This window comes from Lynx canadensis, chromosome C2 (genome assembly GCF_007474595.2).
Source record: "Lynx canadensis isolate LIC74 chromosome C2, mLynCan4.pri.v2, whole genome shotgun sequence".
Taxonomy (NCBI): Eukaryota; Metazoa; Chordata; class Mammalia; order Carnivora; family Felidae; genus Lynx; species Lynx canadensis.
Window position 1 is genome coordinate 7,145,393 of NC_044311.2, and position 18,583 is coordinate 7,163,975.

Below are 18,583 nucleotides of genomic sequence, written 5' to 3' on the forward strand. Positions count from 1 at the left end.
TGGGCTGACCTGCCCCGCAGAAGCTTCCCCAGGGAACTTTCTCGTCTGCTTCTCACACAATCCAACCTTCTTCTTTCTTTTGGGGTCAGGTTGTTTTCTACCTTGAGTTTTCTGTGTAAAGCATTTCAGGGGGCGCCTGGGTGGCTCAGCCGCTCGAGCGTCTGACTTCGGCTCAGGTCATGACCTCGCGGTTCGTGAGTTTGAGCCCCCGCTGTCTGCTGTCAGCGCAGAGCCTGCTTGGGATCCTCTGTCTGTCCTCTGTCTCTGCCCCTCCCCTGCTTGCGCACGTGCCCTCTCTCTCTCTCAAAAATAAATAAAATTTTAAAACGGGAAGAAAGTACTTGGAAAAAGGGGGGCGCCTGCGCAGCTGAGTCCATTAAGCGTCGGACTCTTGACTTCGGCTCAGGTCATGATCTCCGAGTTTGTGGGTTCGAGGCCTTGGTGGGGCTCCCGTGCTGGCGGTGCAGAGTCTGCTTGGAGTTTGGTCTCTCTCCCTCGCTTTCTGCCCCTCCCCTGCTCATTCGCGCACCCTCTGTCTCTCTAAACACACAAATAAACTTTAACGCATTTGAAAAAGAAAATGAACTTTTCTGGAGGAGGGGAAATCCTAGAGCTCCCTGGCCTTTCTCTGAGCTCGGCTGTCAACCTACAGAGCGCAGACTACAGAACCTGTGAGATAAAGGTCAAGTAATGAGAAGTGACGGGTCCGGCCAGTCGTCAACCGGACCTCAACGTGTTTCCTCCTGTCTTGCACCCATGTGTGTGTCCGCTCATAATTCCTGAGACGGTTTTCCCACGGCACGAACCTTCTGAGGCCGTGTCCTCAGAGTGATTACAACAGCATTGGACATCGAATTTGTGTCAGCGATTTATTCATTAAAATGGTTGTCGCTGGAAATGCAGTGGTGCGCTTTATAAAAAAACGTAGGAGGCACCGCAAAAGCACGGGAAGAAAAGGAAAAACAAGACAGAACCAAACTTTCCACCATCCAACTTCCCGGAATCAACCACAGCTAGCTTTTTGCCCTTTCCCATCCAATGTCCATGCATATTCTTATATCCGTATTAAGCATAGTTATATTTACATTTAAAATGCAAGGTGGCTCAGTCGGTTAAGCATCTGACTCGGGCTCAGGTCATGAGCTCGTGGCTCATGAGTTCGAGCCCCGCATCGGGTTCTGTGCTGACAGCTCAGGGCCCGGAGCCTGCTTCGGATTCTGTGTCTCCCTCTCTCTCTGCCCCCCATCCCCCCGCTTGCGCTTTGTCTCTCTCTAAAAATAAATAAACATTGAAAAAAAATTAAAAAAATAAATAAAAACTAAAATGCAGATTCTACATTAAACATTTTTTCTTACAAAATTTTCTAACCTACATAAAGGCAGAGAGAGCCCCCAGGCTCATCACGTAGCTTCAATTAGCAACTCATGGTCACTGTCCCATGCAATTCTACTTCATACCCTATTACATTAATTAAAAACAGATCCAGGAATCATAGCATTTCACCCATAAACAGGTAAGTATGAGTCTCTAAAAGAATAAGAACTCTTTTTATACAAAATAACAACTTCCTTACTATTTACCTTAAAAAGCGCCTAATACTTCCTCACTCTCATCCAGATGCCATTTGTTTTCAGGGAATGTCTACTCGTCCCCTGGCATGTAAGTGCTGATGCTTCTAATCGCACCCCGCGTTGAGCGCGTCCCAAATGGTCTGATCACACGCTGCCCGCCACCCCTCGAGCCCCTTGGCCCTTCGGCAGCAACATCTTCCGGAAAGTGGTCCCTCTTAGCACGTAAAGCGAAAACCAGCATCTGTAACCCACGGTGACCTCTGACCACCGTGCCCCACCCCGCGAGCCCACAGGTGCTGGCCAGTTCTCTGTTTCCTACCTGGGCTGGGCCTGGGAAGGGAACTTCTGGACTTGACAATTGTGACAATCAGCCACCCCGTCCCTCTGTCTGTCTGTCACGGAGTATTTCCCTTCCCACCCCACCCCCCCCCCGAGGGCATCTTTATTCGCAAAGTTAGCCAATAGTCTCTGGTTTCCTGTGAGGTTCACTCCAAGGCCTGCCTGGTTTCTTTAGATACCGCCGCAGGCGAGCTCAGAAGCTCCAGGCTGGAGGCCAGCTGATGGCAGGAGGGTCTGAATTCACAAACCTGGGGGACTGAGTCTGGGGGACACACAAAGCAGGGGACTGGAGGACGTGACGGTGTGGGGGCTGTGTTATTTGCCCCCATTGTGGCGGGCAGGACAGGAAACAGTGTAGGTCTCGTGAGCCACCAAAAGCCACTGTACCTCAGTTTCCTTGCGTGTGAAAAGAGAGCCCACGGTACTCACCCGGCTGCCCTGGGGTGTGGATGAAATGAAGTACAGCTTCTCTCTCCAAAGCGAGGCCCCAGGCACCGGGAGCTTACAGACATGTGGCACCTCGGGCCCCGCCACTGAATCAGGCTGCATTTTGATGAAATTCTTAGGAGATTGGCAAGTGCGTGGCTTCTGAGAGGCATTGGCACAAAAGGCACTTAGTGAGTGCCTGGCACTTGGTAGGGGCTTCTGATTTATTTTCCCCTCGCCTCCCTCCATCAAGGCACTCAGGGCCTCCCTAGGCCCTCCGGTCAAGCCGGAGGCACATGTGTGCCGGGCACAAGCTTCACCCACAAACCAGGGCAGGCTCTGTCCCCACCGTCTCCCACAGCCCGCCCCGGTCCGCCAGACGGGGAACAGCTGGGCCTGACTCTCCGGGCTACTCTCCCGCTGCCTGCCCTGGCTCGAAGCCGGTGCCTGCCCGGACCCACCTGCCTGGCTCACCTACCAGGCAAATTCTACTGCCGATCCCTCCCTCCCCTGGGGCCTGGCTGGGGTCTGGCACCTGTGGGCCACGTTTATTAAAGGATCAGGGGACTCCTCCGAGGCCTGCCTGGCTCCTCACGGCCCATCCTGCAGCCTGCGCCCCTGCACTGCTGTGGCCGTCGGAGCTGTGTCTTTCTGCGGGCAGGGCTGTGCTGTGCGCTCCCCACCCGGCCTCCTCGGTCCCGGCCGCCAGGACCCCAGGACCGAGCTATGGGTGGGACGGTGGTGCTGCCGGCTGGGCGACCGACCTGCTGGCATTTGAGGAAGTCTGCGGCCTCGGTTTCCCTTCCTCCTTTCCCTCTGGCCAGGATGCTGCGGCACCCCACCCCCACGCCTGCCCTTCCTCATCCCCACCCCAGAGCCACCTGTCTCAGGGGCCACCCGGCGGGGCCAGCTGCTTCGGCCTCCCTTCGCCTGCCTGTGACTCCCCTCCTGCTTCTCCGAGAGCGCCTCTCTGGGATCCTGCCAAGACTCTCTCTCTCTCTCTCTCTCTCTCGCAGTCACACAGTCTTCCCGGACAACCTCACCCACTGCACCGTTATCCTCATCAGCTGTCCCGTCTTCCTGGACAGCCTCTCCCGCCGCCCGTCAGCGACCGCCTCTGCGATCTGATGCTCTGCGTCTTTGTCCCCAGCCAGGGTCTGCATCGCCTCCCCTGCCCATCCGTGGCCCTCACACCTCTTGCCATTTGCCCCCGTTGACCATTCTCCTCCAAAATGCAAACTGCGCACCTGACCCCTCTGTGGGTTCTGCTCACTGGGAGTTTCAGCCCCAGGCCAGTAAGCACGGCCCGGGCAAGATCCTGCCCCTGCCCCTTCCCCTCCGGGGGTCCCACCCTGCTCTAACCACCTCCCCACCAGTGCCTGTGGGGGCTGCGCTCCCCTTCGCACCTCACCCGGCTGGCGGGCCCGGCTGCCAGCCCACCTCTTAGATGCTAACACAGCAGCTTTCGCTGTCCCATAGGAGCTGGCAGCAGACCGGACCGTGAGTCACGGCCCAGCAAGTGGGATGCTTTTTTGTGCCGGTTCCCTCGCCTCCCCAATCCTACAGGGTGACGCACGTGGCAGGCCCGCACGCACAGCTTGCACACGAAGGAGGTTGCACCAGGGGAGAGGAACCCTGGGCTTGAGGAACGTGCCGTTTTATGGCCAGTGGCGAGCGAGCCTGTCCGGCGGCCCTGAGGGAGACGTGACCTCATCCCTGAGGCCGGCAGCACCACCCTGAGAAACGGGCCAAGGAAAGTGCAGCTGGGGCTTTGCCTTCTCTGTCCACTCCGAGCCACGGGAGAGCCCCAGCGGCCTTCCCGCACGGGCCACGCCTCCACAGACCTCGGTAAAGGCTGGACAGGTTCTCCCTGGGCCCCTGCTCACCCCTCCCCAGGGCTCCCCCACTGTGCTGCCCCATTCCTTGGGTCTTCACCCCTCCCTCTCACAGACCCTTTGGCTTCTCCCCCTCGCCTGAGCTGTTCCTTGTGAAGAGCAGCAGAATGTGCCACTTTGATATGTTGATCATTTTGGGCTCGAGAAAGAGCAGATACGGGGGAGGCTGTCTCTGACCCTCCCGATCTGCCTGAACTCAGAGTCCCCAAAAGGAGCTCGGGTGCCGTAGATCCTCTCCCCTGGAGTTTCTACCACCCACCGGGGAGCACGGACACTTGTCACAGGAGAGGAGACTAGAAGTCGCCACCACATCCGGACACACTGGGTCACAAACTGTCACCCTTCCCATCTCTTCTTCCAAAGACCCTTCCATCTTTCCTCCAAATCACTGACTGTCTCCCGAGAAGAACGCATAGCCCTGCCTTCTCCTTATTAAGCGGGTGTTTAAGCCTGAATTCTAAGCCAACGTGAGGAGACACTCATTTTTCCTGCCTACCCCCCAGGCATATACGATGCATACATGTTAATAACCTATTTGCGTTTCTTTTGGTAGTCGTTTGTTACAGAGGCCTCAGCCAAGAACTCAGAAGGGTAGAGGGGAAATTATTTTTCCTCCACAACAGTTTTGGGTGACTTGGATGGGACCTCTGAGACACCTTACAGATGGGACCCTGGGAAGACTGGTAGAATCCAGTGAAGGATAAGAATTATTTGTCCTTTTGGGAAACCTGGGTGGCTCAGTCAGTTGAGTGTCCGACTCTTGATTTTGGCTCAGGTCGTGATCTCACAATTTGGTTCTTGAAATCGAGCCCCACGTCGGGCTCTGTACTGACAGTATGGAGCCTGCTTGGGAAATTCTCTCTGCCCCTCCCCCTCCTTAAAATAAATAAATAAACTAAGGGGAAAAAAAAAAGAGATTTGTCTTCCCTACACTCGCTTGCAAGTCCTTATCACCCTCAGTTTCTCTTCCAGTGGAGACGGTAACTGACAACAGTAGCCTGCTTTCTGTTGGGTGGAGGGATAAGGGTGCTGGGCGGGCTTCCAGGCAAGAGCCATAGTGGAGACGCCGTGAGGCTGGCGGGAACAGCGTGGCAGTGATAGGCACAGACACACAAGACAGGTGAGGACTGGAGACTTGGTCTGAATAAAGCTTTGTGGGAGAGACCCAGCAAAAGGAGGTAAGGATATGCTTATGCCTTGAATGCTAGCCTAGGATATTCCCACTTTCTGCTACGGGCTGGTGGCGGTGGCGGGGAGGGGGGGGTAGGAGGAGGGGGGGCTTGGGCATAACCACAGCAAACCTTTATGCAGCACAGCAGATGTGAACTCATGTAACCCAGTGACCCCAGAATCAGCTGTAACGCTAACAGGTGAGGACACTGAGGGGAGGAGAGGTTATGTAACTTGCTCAAGGCCATCCAGCTCGTATGTGGCAAAGACAGGATTTGAATTTAGCATTTAGATTTCCTGGTCTATGCCACACATTCTCAGTGGGGGTGACGATGTCTCCAGGGGGGTGACGATTCTACGGTGTGGACACACACACAGTACATAAACTGATAGCATATCTATGTTGAAAAAATTTCATGAAAGGAGATTAAGAATACAATGTCGGGGTCCCCGGGGGGCTTAGTCGGTTGAGCATCTGACTCTTGATTTCAGCTCAGGTCATGACCCCAGGATCGTGGGATCCAGCCCTGCATCAGGCTCTGCACTGTGTGTGGAGCCTGCTGGCGATTCTCTCTTTCTCCCTCTGCCCCTCTCCCCCATTTGCTCTGTCTCTTTCTCTTTCTCTCAAATAAAAAAAAAAAAATTTTTTTTTAAAAGAGAATAAGATGTTTAAGAAGACCCACGTGGGGAATGATCAAGGTTGAGAAACCATCGTCTCTGCTCTTAATCAGACCACGGAGCTGAGTCTCATGCTTAAAGCCCGGGTTAGGCAACAGGATGAAAATGACATCTTCAGAAAAATAAAGCAGCGGTGGAGTGGAGGGGAGGGGGAGCTGCCGGAGTAGGAGGGAAGGAACAGACGTGGGCCACGTGCTTCTCCGTGCCAGGTACGTGGCCTGTAAGGTCTCCTTTTGATCTTCCCCTTTGCGTTAGGTACCGTTATTTCCATTTTCAGATGATGAAATGAAGAGACAGGAGCAAGGGGGCCACAGCCAGCAGCTGGAAAAGGGCCGGGGCAGGACTTGAACTTCCTGATTCTGAATGCAGGCAGGGAGAAGGTCACGGAGGGAGTGGACAGCAGAAGAGAGAGGGTGATTTGGCTAATGGAGACGGCACAGAACTGGTGAAAGACTGGGCCTGTTTCGGAACGAGCAAGGAGCCTTGCCACCAACAATTCAACCCCAACACGCCAAAGACCCAGAGGCAGAAGTCCCTCACTCGTTCCTCTTCTCTGAAGAGAAGATCAGACACAGAAAATTGGGAAGTTGGAAAGGAGTCAACCTAGACAACACAAATGCTATTTACTTGTTCTTACTTCTCCCCTCTGCCCTAATGTTTACATCTTAACACCACCGGTTGCAATTTCCTAGCTTATTTCATAATTTCTGCTCAACAGGGATAAAAAGCATTCCTCTTTGGTACGAAGTTAACAGGACCCGGCAAAGATCTCCAGGAGTAGTTTTGGACACAATATTTTTAGGCACCATTAAACTATTTTCTTTGAAATAATGAAACATTCCACTCTCCTCCCCCCAAACTCGGCGTGTGTTCCCAATCACGTACAACTCAGTGGAAAATGAACAAATTAGCTGCAACCTTGAGTTACAGAAATATTTCCATCTTAGCCCTTTGAACTGCATAAGTAATTCAGATGACTTCTTAGAATGTCTTTCTATCGCTCTCTGAGGCTCTGGAGGGTCTGTGTTAGGACAAAATAAAATAATAGTTGTCTTTTACGAGCAACACCCTTAAAGGAGTTCTTCTATTGCTGCTGTAGAGAGGATGTAGTGCTCAATACCCAGGAGCGATAAAATAGAGCTCTTGGGTCCCTCTCGCTGATCAGCTGTTGAAAACAAGCTGCCGGCGGGGCGCCTGGGTGGCTCAGTCGGTTAAGCACCCGACTCTGGATCTGGTCATGATCTCACGGTTTGTGAGTTCGAGCTCCGCGGCCGGCTGTGCGCTGACAGTGCGGATTCTCTCTCTGCTGGGGATTCTCTCTCCCTGCCCCTTGCTTGCTTGCTCTCTCTCTCTCTCAAAAATAAATACCTAAATATTTAAAAAAAAAAACAAAGAAAAGAAGCTGTCAGACCAGCCAGTTGCCCTGTATATGCTCACCTGCAAGGTAACCTCGCGTGTGGCCTCAGTGACTAGACTAGTGGCGGACAGGCTCATATTTCCAAGAAAATCTTCTTTAATTTGAACGCTATCGTTGGAAACATAGACAAAACTTCATAGTGAAGTACAAATGTAGAGAAGCAAATCCAGCGGTGCCTGGTCCTAGCTTGTGCACCTGCATCAGGTCCCCTTGACCCCAAGAAGCTCACGCCAGGGTCTGACATGGTCATATTGTGCTTTGAGGGCTGTAGCAGGTCCCTGTTTCATATACGATTGGACCAGGTTACCTCCTGATGAACCTCCTCCATTGGATGCAGCTGAACCAAGAATTGGGGCACCTCGGGTACACTTTTGAATCCTTCAGGACCAGTAATGTCATCTGAAGTGACTGACGCTTGTCTCAAAAGTACACTATAAGGTACAAAGTTAGCAAAGGCTGGGAAAGAGACATTTGACCGTCTACTTTCTCAGCACGCAGAGTATCTGAGATGAGCGGCTGTTGGCCTACCCTTCACTGCAAACTTGGACCGTGTGAACTTGTAGTTGTGGCTGCAGGTGAACACAGGCAAAGCAGACTGGAGAGTTTCTGCACGACGAACCTCTTATTACAGTGAGAAGTTTTCTTCGTAGGTACTTTCACAGACTTTGCCCCTCTTATGGCAAAAAAACCCCCCCAAACGCAACAGAACACAATAGATCGATCTGTATTTTATTCAGAGCCAGCTTCTAATCTCAGTTCTAAACCAGAATATCAATATTTATTTCTGCTTGGACCAGCCACCCCAACAATCAATTCTGAGCAAATTCCAGTTACGTTTCTAGCCACGCTTGCAGGTAACGAAGGTTTGGGTAGAGGACATTTGTCTGACTGTTTACTATCCTGTAGACGTGTTGATAGGTCCTCAAGCGACAGTTGGCAAGAAGGGCATGCTTGGTGTCCAGGGAGTAGTGCTGAGTCATTTTACGGAGTTGGTACGCTTCTTGGAGATGGAACCTGCGGGAACACCTCGGTTTAAAAAGAGCCACGTGCTGATGCCAGGCTTCCTCCAGAGGCTCCAGCATTCTGCTTAGCGAATAGACTGCAGGCTGCTTCAGTACCGTGAGCGCGTGCACCTCCGACAAATTTGGAGTATCCTCAAATCTGAATTGGGCACAAGGAGGCATCCCTTTCAAATACCTTGAATGGCTTAAATGGAAAATCGACTTAACACTTCTTCTGCGGGGCGCCTGGGTGGCTCAGTCGGTGAAGCACCGGGCCCTTGATCCGGTCATGATCTCACGGTCTGTGAGTTCGAGCCGCGTGTCGGGCTCCATGCTGACAGCTCAGAGCCTGGAGCCTGCTTGGGATTCTGTGTCTCCCTCTTGCTCTGTCCCTCCCTTGCTGGCACTCCTTCTCTCTCTCTCTCTCTCTCAAAAATAAATAAACATTAAAAAAAAAAGATGAATGCATCCACAGCATAGTGACAGCAGTTAACAATACTGTATCCTGTACTTGAAAGTCGCTGATGTTTCATCATCACAACAACAAAATGGCAATTATGTGAGACATATGTGTATCCAATCATCACATCGTACACTGGAGATTGATATCGTCTTGCACGTCGATTATATCTCAATAAAGCTGGAAAACACACTGGAAATGTCTTTAAAAAGAAAACGCGTCTGTCGTTCTCCAGGAGTCTCATTTGGATTGAAAGTTTTTCTTTTTTTAAAGTGGTTTTGTTTTTTTTTTTTAATTTTTAAAAATACTTACTTTTGAGAGAGAGGGGAGGAGACAGAGCATGAGTGCGGGAGGGGCAGAGAGCGAGGGAGACACAGACTCCGGGCTCTGAGCTCCAAACTGTCAGTACAGAGCCTGACGCGGGACCCGAACTCATGAGCCGTGAGATCGTGACCCGAGCTGCAGTCGGATGCTTAACCGACTGAGCCACCCAGGCGCCCTGGGGATTGAAATTTTTTCTAAATCCCAGTAGATGGAGGCAGAGGTCTTAAAGGCTCATTGCAAACTAAAGCCAAAGCACCCCTTTATTCCGAACCAAAGTAATCATTTGCACGTTCACTATTAAGCAGTTGCTGGTAACCGGGGCTCTTCTGCGTTACGCTTTTGTCCGTTAGGCCGTTAGGCCGGGCAACATCTCCGATTCTGGTCACGCGTCCGGTCATCAGGTGTTTATCGATGCCCTGCCCTGTGCTCGGGGCTGCTTGCTTGAGACACAAAGAGGAACAGGGCAGGGTTTCTGCCGGAGCCCCTGCCCCTCCACGGTCTCGGCCTGGCACTCCTTGCGGTTGCAAAAAGAGACAGCTCAGGGAGCGTGAGGTAACAGGCAGGTATCAGAAGGAGACGGGAGCGATCTGCCTTGCCTCTGTCCACCCAGCCCTGTCTCCCCCCCCCCCCCCCCCCGGTGTCTCCGCCTCCCTGCAGCACTCCCCAGGGTCAGGAGCATCAGGCCATCAGTGGACGTGGCCCGGCCGCTCAGACGACTTTTGTCTGCGGGACTCTTCCAAAGCTCATGGCTTTGCTGCACAGAACGCCTGTGGCGGCCGCGTCTCCCAGGAAGCAAGGAGTGAGTGGTAGGTGCCGGGGACGTTGGCAAGCCTTTGGAGTACAGTTTTGTGAGCAACCTGCAGACCTGCCGTTATTGGGAGTCACGTTGTGCCGGTTCCAATCGCGAGCCGCCGCTCTCAAGCCGTGCGGCCTCGGTCAAGTTACTTCTCCGAGCCGGGCTTGCCCTACTCTGAAAATCAAGGTAATGAACCCCGCGTGGCAGGGCGGTAGGAGAATTAGCAACAGTGCACGTCAAGTACCTTGCGTGGGGCCTGGAAATGATGAGTGACTATTCAAAGCAAGAGGGCCCCAAACAAGGTCATGAGGAATATGAATCTGCACGCTGGGGCCAATGGAGGAAGGAGCCCTCTCTTCCTAAGGAGTCTGGGTGGATGCGTTCACCCGGGGAGGACATGCCGGGAGAAGGACCAAGCCGTATAGACGGTCAAGAGGGTTAAAGGCCTCACGCGTGGGGAGTCGTTTCAACGTGGCCCCCTTCTCCCGGAGTCTCCGGGACTTTGTCGGTGTGCAGCTGTCTGTCCCCTTAGAAGTCCTGTCGATCCCATGCTGTTCCTTTGGCAAGGATTTCTGAGGGACAGTGACGTCTCTGCTTCAGACTCTCAGGCAGTCTTCTGGTCCTCCCCCAAATGACCTTTGTACTGTGCTTAGAGAAAAATTACAATCCAAGTGTCATGGACTGAATGCTTGTGTGCCCCGCCCCCTCCAATCCATGTAAAAGCCCCAACTTGTAAAGGGAGTGCGTTTGGAGATATAATCTTTAAGGAGGTAATTGAGGTTAAATTAAGTCACAGGAGTGGGGCCCAGATCCTATAAGACTGGCATCCATACAGGACGAGGAAGAGATACCGAGACATGCACGCGCACAGAGGAAAGGCCACACAAGGACACAGCAAGATGGCGGCCGTCTACAACCTGAAGACAGAGGCCTCAGGAGAAACCCGCCGCGCCGACACCTTGATCTTGGGCTTCTGACCTGCAGAACCGCAAGAAATAAATGCTGTTGTTCAAGCCACTTGGTCTATGGTGTTTTGTCACGGCAGCACTAGCAAACAAATACCTCAGGGTTGATGTCAATGAATCAGAAGGGGATTCTTTCTCCAAGTTTACAGACGGAAGATCATTAGAAACAACCGTGGTCAAAACTAGGTTCGTGTGGCTCGCCATGGCAAGGGAGGGCACAGGCCAGAGGAACCGGGCAGCACCTCTGTGCGGGGGACTGGGAAGGACATATAGGATCCAGGCTCGCGTGGAGGAGTGTCAGGAGGGGTATGGGAGACACGTCAGTTCTGGACAGATGCCGTGAGGAAGCAGAATCACTCAGTAGCTGGGTATCTCAGTAAATTGTCCCTGGGAGATGGCGGGGGGCGGGGGGCGGGGGGAGTGGATTGGAGTTGGGTAGAGTCTCCACTGGTAAAGAGGTAGCAATTACTGACGTTGGTCAGGGACGAGGGGTGTTTTAGTAATTTTGCGGTTACGGCGTGAACTTGTCCGAGCATCTGTGACCTTCAGGCGGGGCCTTCATGGTGCGGCTGCTGACAGCAGAGTTTTCGCCCTCTTTCCTTCTACGAGGGAATCCCACACAGCACATACAGCCCACGGATGGGAACAGTGAACAGGCCCCCCCACGACGTGCATGTTCGCTAAGACCACGGTTCACAAAGCAGGCCCACAGGCACCGGCCCCCTTTCAGGCCAGGAGGCGAGGAGAGTAACTCGGGGCCGCTTGGCTGGTAGGTCGGTGGGTGGGCAGGGAGTCCTCCACCCCGGTCAGAAATTTACCTGCAAGCAGTGTCCGGCTGTTTCTCTTCGGGTTACGGAACTCAGAGCAGATGCCTTCCAGGCACGCTCAGGGGGGGCAACCACGGCTCCTTCCTCCAGGTCCTGGGAGAGCAGCCCGGCCTGGCACAACGGGGAATGGCAGGTGGAAGCGTTTTCTGAACGGAAGGCTCGGGGCTCCCCCTAGTGGCTGTCACCTGAACCGCCGGCCAAGGCCTGGGCTGAGACCACTGAGGGCGGCAAGGTCCCCCCCCCCTCCCCCCGCACGGCCACAAGGGCTCCCGGCCTCAGTCAGGCCCTCTGCCAGGCACGCCACAGTCAGGGGCTCATTGGAGCCTCAGCCTGTGGACCTGCGAGCGGGGTGTTCTTAGCCCATCACAGAAATGAGAAAACAGAACTGAAGTCAGAGTTTACTTAGGAAAGGGGTGCTGAAGCTCGGGCTTCCGGCCTCGTGCAGGGGCCAGAGCTACCGGGATCGCACAGACTCCCCGTCCCAACTGTGAACTTTAATGGTTTTTTAGAGTCAGACCCTGGACGAGGCCGTGGAACCGAGGAGCCGTTTCCAGGCTTTCGAAAGGGCGTCCCAGGTTTACAGCGTGTTTTCACATTTGTCATTTCTTGTAGGCCTCACAGATAATAACAGGTAAAGCGTAATAATAATCACTATTTACCAACGTCTGGTAAAAGATGGGCAGGGCCTGGGACCTATCTTCTCTGACCCCCTGGATACTGTTCTTTCTACCCCCTCACGCTCGCTGCCTCTGCTGTCCCGTCCTAATGGCTGCAGGGAGCAATGCACACGAAAGCTCCGAGAGAAAACCCACAAAAACCAAAACAGTGATAGCCAGTTCTTGGGGGAGAAAAAACAAGTTGGAAAGATTAATGAGGGCAGACTCGGGGCCCCTGGGGAGGGGTGCCTGCAAGAGGGGGCTGAGTTCCGGGCAGCTCTCCGGGCCTGGCTGCGGGTCCCGAGGGGAGGAAATTCCCTGTAATTCCACACCAGTCGCTATACGTGCTGGCTGCCTCCCCGAGTCTGGTTCGGGAGCACCTCCAGCAGGGGACCAAGGCCGGTGCTGACGGACCAGGGTCTCCCGGAAGTCATGCTTTTAGTCTTACCACGTCGGAGAAGCACTGTCCAATATACTGGTCACTGGCCACGTGTGAGCCACCAAGTACTTGAAATTTGGCTAGTCTCAGTGTGAAATCAATGTAAAATATTTACCAGATTTTTTTGAAGACTAAGTATGAAGAAGAACGTAATGATAGGTAATACGCAATATATACAGTATAATACGATGTATAATATAATATATGTATCATGTATAATATAATAGAACATGTTATATTTTATAGAATACAATGTAATATAATACGTAGAATGTATTACATTTAATATGTAGGTAATCATTTTATGGTAGCTGCATGCTAAAATGATACTTTTTGCAGGCATTTGGCTTAAAAAATATTTATAAAAATTAATTTTAGCTGTTTCTCTTTACTTTTAAACTTACTACCCAGAAAATTTTAAATTCTCTACATCGCTTGCCTTACATTACTGTTGGATAACACTGATCTAGAGCTCTTGGTCCTGGTGAATTTGCTTATATGTGAAAGGGTGAGGTAAAATGAGGTCATTTGTGTCCAAGGGTTTTGAAGAATTTTTTTTTTAATGCTTATTTATTTTGGGGAGACAGAGAGACAGAGTGGGGGAGGGGCAGAGAGAGAGAGGGAGACACAGAATCTGAAGCAGGTTCCAGGCCCTGAGCTGTCAGCACAGAGCCTGACACAGGGCTTGAAGCCACGAAGCACGAGAACATGACCTGGGCCTAAATCCGACACTCAACCGACTGAGCCATCCAGGCGCCCCTGTGTCCAAGCGTTTTAAAATGGAACCAGAAGCAAGGAAGAAGTCAAATTTTCACTCTTCACAAATGACATGATGCTGTATGTGTAAAACCCGAAAGACTCCACCAAAAAGCCTCTAGAATTGGGGCGCCTGGGTGGCTTAGTTGGTTAAGTGTCCCACTTCAGCTCAGGTCATGATCTTGAGGTTCACAAGTTTGAGCCCCCCCCCTCCCCATCCCCATCGCCCCCCCCCCCCGCCCCGTCAGGCTCTCTGTTGTCAGTGCAGAGCCTGCTTCAGATCCTCTGTCCCTTATTTGTGCTCTTTTTCTCTCTCAAAAATAAATAAACATTTAAAAAAAAATCGCTAGAACTGATACATGAATTCAGCAAAGTTGCAGGATATAAAATCAATGTACAGAAATCAGTTGCATTTGTATACACCAATAATGAAGCAGCAGAAAGAGAAATCAGGGAATCGATCCCATTGACCATTGCACCCCAAAACCACAAAATACCTACGAATAAACCTAACCAAAGAGGTAAAAGATCTGTATGCTGAAAACTATAGAAAGCTTATGAAGGAAATTGAAGAAGATATAAAGAAATGGAAAAACATTCCACGCTCATGGACTGGAAGAATAAATATGGTTAAAATGTCAATACTACTCTTTACTTCTAAAGTTATTACCCACAAAACTTAAATTCTGCACATGACTTGCATTACATTACTATTGGATATCACTGATGTAGAGCTTTTGGTCCTGGTGAAAGCAATGTACACATTCAAGGCAACCCCTATCAAAACAACACCAGCATTCTTCACAGAGCTAGAACAAATACTCCTAAAATGTGTATGGAACCACAAAAGACCCCGAATAGCCAGAGTAACGTTGAAAAAGAAAACCAAAGTTGGAGGCATCACAATCTCAGACTTCAAAATGTATTACAAAGCTGTAATCATCAAGACAGTATGGTACTGGCACAAAAACAGACATTCACATCAATGGAACAGAATAGAGAACCCAGAAATGGACCCACATCTATACGGCGAACTACTCTTCAACAAAGCAGGAAAGAGTATCCAATGGAAAAAAGACCGTCTCTTTACCAAATGGTGCTGGGAAAACTGGATAGCAACATGCCGAAGAATGAATCTGGACCCCTTTCTTTTTTTTTATTTTTTATTTTTTTTATTTTTTTATTTAAAAAAAATTTTTTTTCAACGTTTTTTATTTATTTTGGGACAGAGAGAGACAGAGCATGAACGGGGGAGGGGCAGAGAGAGAGGGAGACACAGAATCGGAAACAGGCTCCAGGCTCCGAGCCATCAGCCCAGAGCCCGACGCGGGGCTCGAACTCACGGACCGCGAGATCGTGACCTGGCTGAAGTCGGACGCTTAACCGACTGCGCCACCCAGGCGCCCCTGGACCCCTTTCTTACACCATACACAAAAATAAATTCAAAATGGATGAAAGACCTAAACATAAGACAGGAAACCATCAAAATCCTAGAGAAGAAAACCTCAGCAGCAGCAACTTCTTACTCGACACGTCTCAGGAGGCAAGGGATCCATACAGCAAAGGAAACAATTAATAAAACTAAAAGGCAAACAACAGAATGGGAGGAGATATTTGCAAATGATATAGAAGATGAAGGAATTAGTATCCAAAATCTTTTTTAAACATAATTTTTTGAATGTTTATTTATTTTTGAGAGAGAGACGGAAATAGAGAACGAGTAGGGGAGGGGCAGAGAGAGGGAGAAACAGAATCTGAAGCAGGCTCCAGGTTCTGAGCTGTCAACACAGAGCCCAGTGAGGGGCTCAAACTCATGAACAGCGAGCCAAAGTCAGAGGCATAACCGACCAAGCCACCCAGGCACCCCAGGATCCAAAATCTGTAAACTTATCAAACTCAACACCCCCCAAAAAATAACTCAGTGAAGAAATGGGCAAAAGACATGAACACTTTTTCAAAGAAGACATCCAGATGGCCAACAGACACATGAAAAGATGCTCAACGTCGCTCCTCATCAGGGAAATACAAATCAAAACCACACTGAGATACCACCTCACGCTGGTCAGAGTGGCCAAAAGGAACAAATCAGGAGACTATAGATGCTGGAGGGGCTGTGGAGAAACGGGAACCCTCTTGCACTGCTGGTGGGAATGCAAACTGGTGCAGCCACTCTGGAAAACAGTGTGGAGGTTCCTCGAAAAAAAAAAAAAGATTAAAATTAGAACTACCCTACAACCCAGCAATTGCCCTATAGGTGTTTATCCAAAGGATACAAAAATGCTGATTATAAGGGACACGTGCACCCCCACGTTGATAGCAGCACTATCGACAATGGCCAAAGTATGGAAAGAGCCCAAATGTCCATCGACTGATGAATGGATACAGAAGATGTGATGTAGATATAGATATAATGGAATATTACTCTGCGATCAATAAGGATGAAATCTTGCCATCTGCAACAACGTGGATGGAACGAGAATGTATTATGCTAAGCGAAGTAAGTCAGTGAGAGAAAGATAAAATCGTATGATTTCACTCCTATGTGGAGTTTAGGAAAACAACACAGATGAACGTAGGGGAAGGGAAGGAAAAATAAGATAAAAACAGAGAGGGAGGCAAACCATAAGAGAGACTTAAATGCAGAGAACAAACTGAGGGTTGCTGGCGGGGTGTTGGGTGGGGGGGGGGGGTGGGCTAAATGGGCCAGGGGCCTTAAGGAGGGCACTTGTTGGGTTGAGCACTGAGCTTTCTATGTAAGTGATGAGTCACTAAATTCTACTCCTGAAATCATTAGTACACTATATGTTAACGAACTTGGATCTAAATAAAATTTGAAAACATAAATAAATACAATAGATGGCCAGGAGGCCAGGAGGCCATCAAGGAGATGGGCCACGTGCCCATCCTGATCAGGTAGAAGCGTGAACTTTTGAACTGCTCGAAACCACAAATACCACAAATACTCTCTGAGCCCCTGCGGCTTGTTACAATGTGGGCTTTTGCTTGCTGAGGGCTGACCCGGCCACCAGCCCCAATCACAATTCTTTGTAAACAAACATATACAAGCAATTCCCTTTTGCTCCCCCAAACCCGGGATATTTGCTCCCCAAGGGGGACACAATTTGGTTGCTGCCTAAACCTCTGCACCCGGAATTGCGATTCTTTGATCCCAGATCAATGCTTTTGCTTAATTATTGCCTCCTGACAAATGTAGGCTGATCCTTATTAAAAGCGAAATTCAACCAAGTAAATCCGAAGCTCCAATTGGCTTTATTAAGTGATTCGTGAATGGGGCCTGTCTGGGAAATAGAGAGATGCTCTGAGGAGTTGTACAAAGTGGAAGGTTTTTATAGGAAGGAGGGTGGGGCGAGGTGTTATTAGGAAAAGGAAAGAAGGGACTGTCCCAGGCAAGGCCACCTTCACTTAGGGAGAAGGGCAGAGGGTCTTACCATGCAGATTATGTTATCTTCCTTTAAGGGATGGAGAGTCCATGTGACCGATGACCTCACTGGTGCTGACCAGAAAATTCCTGACTGACCGGTTCAGCCTGCATTTCTCAGGGAGGTTGAAACTGTAATTAGGTTAGGCACTAAGACCCAGTCTGGTAACTTGCCTAGCCCACGTAACTCCATCTTGGGCCTGCGGTTTTCTTTTTTTCTTTTTTTTTTTTTTCAACGTTTATTTATTTTTTGGGGGACAGAGAGAGACAGAGCATGAACGGGGGAGGGGCAGAGAGAGAGGGAGACGCAGAATCAGAAACAGGCTCCAGGCTCCGAGCCGTCAGCCCAGAGCCCGACGCGGGGCTCGAACTCCCGGACCGCGAGATCGTGACCCGGCTGGAGTCGGACGCTTAACCGACTGCGCCACCCAGGCGCCCTATGCGGTTTTCTTTTTAATGCACTTAAGACACGTCGGAAGCCCCGGAACTATCCCCCAACACAGGCTTGCTTGCTTCCCTCTCTGCTGAAGTATTTGGGGGTGGCCAGTGGGAGTGGAGGCAGAAGAGTGGCGACCTGGTCTCTGGCAGGTGGGCAAACTGAAAAGTTCCTGGAGTCAGGGAACAGCATGCATATCACTTCTTGCTTTGTCACTACCCCTGGGCTTAAACTCCACTTACCCTATACTCCAGCCCCTAGAACTCATTTCAGGTCCTAAGACTCTAAGCTTTCCCCAGCCTAGGCCCCTTCCCTCTGGAGTATTTTCCCTCCCCTCCCCTCCCCTCCCCTCGCCCTCCTTCCCCACCTCTCTCTCTCTCCAGATGGCAAGTCGGTTCCGTACACAGAACCCTCGGTCCCTCTAAGCTGTATTAGGTCTCCCACCCCGTCGATTCTCTCAGTCCATCATTTCCCCTCGACAGAGTGACACTGCATCACTCCCCTCTTGTGTCTGGGGTGTGCCTAACGTCTGCCCACTAAACGGGAGCGTCATGCGGGTGGGGACTGTGTCTGTCCACTGCCGTAGGCAGGCACCAGCACGGTCAACTCCGGGCGAGGATTTGTCCTTGGCTCCAGGCGCAATTAGGGGGCAAGTGGTTCTTTGGCCGGCACCCACTCTGTGCTAGGCACTGGGTCACCTTGTCGTCACTTTCCATGGCAACCCCCAGAAGGAGCTACGGTCACACTTAAGTTGGGGAGGGGAAGCCGCCTGCCTGCCCAAGGTCACCCGTGGTGTGAGTGCGTGGGCAGGACTAGAAGCCAGGCCTGGTCAGTTCCCACACCGGTGCCTTCCACCCCACCGAGGGGTGGGGGGGTCCCTGCTTTCAGTTTCCATCTCAGAGGGACCGCGGTCATCCGGTCAAGCTCGGCCCTACTCTGTTCTGTGGGAGATCCCGTGCTTCCCAAGGTGGGCAGTGTCCAAGCCCTG

General features: G+C 51.2%; 1 protein-coding gene and 1 long non-coding RNA gene across 8 annotated transcripts in view; one reads left to right on the top strand and one right to left on the bottom strand.

Moving 5' to 3' along the window:
• CX3CR1 (C-X3-C motif chemokine receptor 1) overlaps nucleotides 1–3,043 on the bottom strand; it is a 15,096-nt gene extending 12,053 nt beyond the window's left edge. For 3 of the 7 annotated variants that reach the window (XM_030329173.1, XM_030329172.1, XM_030329168.1), the window contains exon 1: nucleotides 1,891–1,974. Coding sequence is in view for 1 of the 7 variants with exons in the window: in XM_030329166.2 (XP_030185026.1) it covers nucleotides 2,340–2,585 (246 nt within the window). In the remaining 6 variants the exon portion in view is untranslated. The other 4 variants (XM_030329166.2, XM_030329169.1, XM_030329170.1 and 1 more) reach the window with 4 other exon arrangements.
• The window catches only part of LOC115523291, a 23,387-nt gene extending 5,750 nt beyond the window's left edge, over nucleotides 1–17,637 (top strand). The window contains exons 2-3 of the long non-coding RNA XR_003971695.1: nucleotides 2,477–2,491; nucleotides 17,627–17,637. This is a non-coding gene — a long non-coding RNA (uncharacterized LOC115523291). The remainder of the gene's footprint in view (nucleotides 1–2,476; nucleotides 2,492–17,626) is intronic.
• The last annotated feature ends 946 nt before the right edge of the window (nucleotides 17,638–18,583 follow it).